At 36.6% G+C, this 2,889-nt stretch overlaps 1 protein-coding gene across 1 annotated transcript in view; it reads right to left on the bottom strand.

Annotated features, from left to right (window-relative positions):
• The window catches only part of LOC120565427 (macrophage mannose receptor 1-like), an 8,375-nt gene extending 5,694 nt beyond the window's left edge, over positions 1-2,681 (bottom strand). Inside the window, exon 1 of the mRNA XM_039811234.1 lies at positions 2,638-2,681. Coding sequence (XP_039667168.1) covers positions 2,638-2,639 — 2 coding nt within the window. The 5' untranslated portion in view covers positions 2,640-2,681. The remainder of the gene's footprint in view (positions 1-2,637) is intronic.
• Positions 2,682-2,889: the final 208 nt, after the last annotated feature.

Here is a 2,889-nt window from a genome sequence, read left to right as displayed (position 1 = left end):
CTGTTACCTTCATCTAAACATGTTTCTGTTATTCCTTATTTAGTAACATAGAGCGGGAGAAAGCATGGACAAACTTTATCCATAACAAGATTAAGGAAGTCTCTTTCAAGGTTTTATTACCCAAACTTGTGTTACAAAGATATAGGGCCCTATCTTGCACCCAGCACAATTGACTTGAGCAAGGCCCTTAAAGGTAACTTTCAGGATTATTTTACATGATTACTTACTGACTTTTGGAAAAGATGTTGCATTTATTAAAGTTACAACACACACACACACACACACACACACACACACACACACACACACACACACACAGACACACACACACAGAGACAAACACACAAGTCAACAGTGTAACACCTTGAAATGTGACATTAGCATTCATATGTTTCCTGTTGGGGATTTTTTGAATTTGAGTTAAAGGAAATAATATGAAAATGATATGAATATGTTGGTGGAGTGAGAGGGAAACAGACAGAAGAACAGCCTGTCTTTATGTTTAGGGATACAGTGTATCACCCAGTCCCTCAGGATGCAAATCAGAGATTTAACTATTCATCATATTCAGCTGCATCTTAGAGGGTAACTTTGGGTTTTCATCAACCTGGACTCTATGTTCCCATGTGTTGGTGTCTCAGTGACTGATGGGAACAACTATCTTTAAAAATGGTCCAAAGAAAGAACCAAGCTGTAATGTAACCCTACAGGACTGATGTTCACTAAAAGTTCTGTTGTTGCTGATTGATACACAAACGCACACACACACACACGCACACATACACACACACACATGCACACACACAGACACACACAAACACAGACACACATGCACACACACAGACACACACAAACACAGACACACATGCACACACACAGACACACACAAACACAGACACACATGCACACACAGACACACATGCATACACAGACACACAGACACACATGCATACACAGACACACATGCACACACACAGACACACATGCACACACACAGACACACATGCACACACACAGACACACATGCATACACAGACACACATGCACACACACAGACACACATGCACACACAGACACACATGCATACACAGACACACATGCACACACACAGACACACATGCACACACACAGACACACATGCACACACAGACACACATGCACACACACAGACACACATGCACACACAGACACACATGCATACACACACACACATGCATACACAGACACACATGCACACACACAGACACACATGCACACACACAGACACACACATGCATACACAGACACACATGCACACACACAGACACACATGCACACACAGACACACATGCATACACAGACACACAGACACACATGCACACACAGACACACATGCATACACAGACACACAGACACACATGCACATACACACACACACACACACAACAACAACAACACAAAAACACACACACACACACATAAACATACACAGACATAGAACTGTTAATACTCCACCAGTAACTGTATAACGCACACTCACCAATTTATTACCACTGTACTGTTACTCTTATTTTGAATTCATGGTCAATAAACCTCTTTTAAAGGAAATTATACCACATTTTTAGTCAAAATAGCAGAAATTATGAATTATTTTGACTAATATTAGAGTAATGTATGTTGATGGATAATCATAGACTGGTGTATATCAAAGTTTAGTCCGAATACTGTTTAGAAACCATTTACATTGTTTTCAAATTCTTTAAAATTTAAGAAAACACACAAAAATGTGATGAAAGTATAGTGATCATTAATTGTACTTGTGAAGACCGTTGAGGGAACCATCCTTTTGATAACGTATCAATTTTGACCCAAAGGCAACAGGAGTGTTAAATATTGAGATATAAACATAAAGAGTTTGAAGGAGAACTGGAAACCTTATCAGTATATAAATTAGATTTTACATGCAGTATTACGTTGAATACAATCCCTCTTATGCAAATCCACAAAAACATTAAAATGTGAAATCAAAAGCAGAGTTAGTAACTTATATAGTTTATAACTTACATCTTTACAAACATTTAACCCTCCTGTGGAATTTGACCCATTTTCAAAAAGTGTCTATATCAGAAATGTGGGGTTTCTTTCAACCAAATTGCCAAAAATGAACATGGATTGTTCCATTTAACGCTCTTCTGAAGTAAAATGAAGGATCTGTTCACTACTTTCATTGAATTATGGGTATTTTATTCAATTTTATAGCATATTTCTGCTTTTTAAACTAAAAAAATTAGGTTTATTGACCCTGATTTCCAAGAATAAGTGTAAAACTCGTGGTATAAGTTGTTAGTAGTGCCAATCAGTCAAACCAAGTGAAAAAAAGCAACAAAAATATAAAAAAACGTTGAAAATAAATTCAATAAAAAGTGCAGGAAGTTGGAAAAAAATGCAAAAGAAATGTTGAAAAAAGTGCTAACATTTCTTTATCCATGAGGAAAACACAGACATTAAGATGTGAAATCAAACAGCCGAGTTTATAACTTATATAACTTATATAGTTTATAACTTATATAACTTATATAGTTTATAACTTATATAACTTACATAGTTTATAACTTATATAGTTTATAACTTATATAACTTATATAGTTTATAACTTACATCTTGTGAATGTCCACAGCTTCTCTCTGCTCTGATGGTTCTCCCTCTCTGTGCTCTCAACACTTTATTAATCCTCTTCATACTCTCTGGCTGTCATTTGAATATTAAAATATCAACGTGTCAGATCTGTAGCATCAGGCCCTGATTGGCTAATCGGGAGCACCGGGAGAATCCCCGAAACTTCCCCCTGTTACCTTCATCTAAACATGTCTTTGGTATTCCTTTGAACATGATTTACATGAACATCCTTAA

Source organism: Perca fluviatilis, chromosome 9, assembly GCF_010015445.1.
Source record: "Perca fluviatilis chromosome 9, GENO_Pfluv_1.0, whole genome shotgun sequence".
Lineage (NCBI taxonomy): Eukaryota > Metazoa > Chordata > Actinopteri > Perciformes > Percidae > Perca > Perca fluviatilis.
Note: the sequence above shows the minus strand (reverse complement) of the source record. Positions and strands in the feature narration are given on the sequence as shown.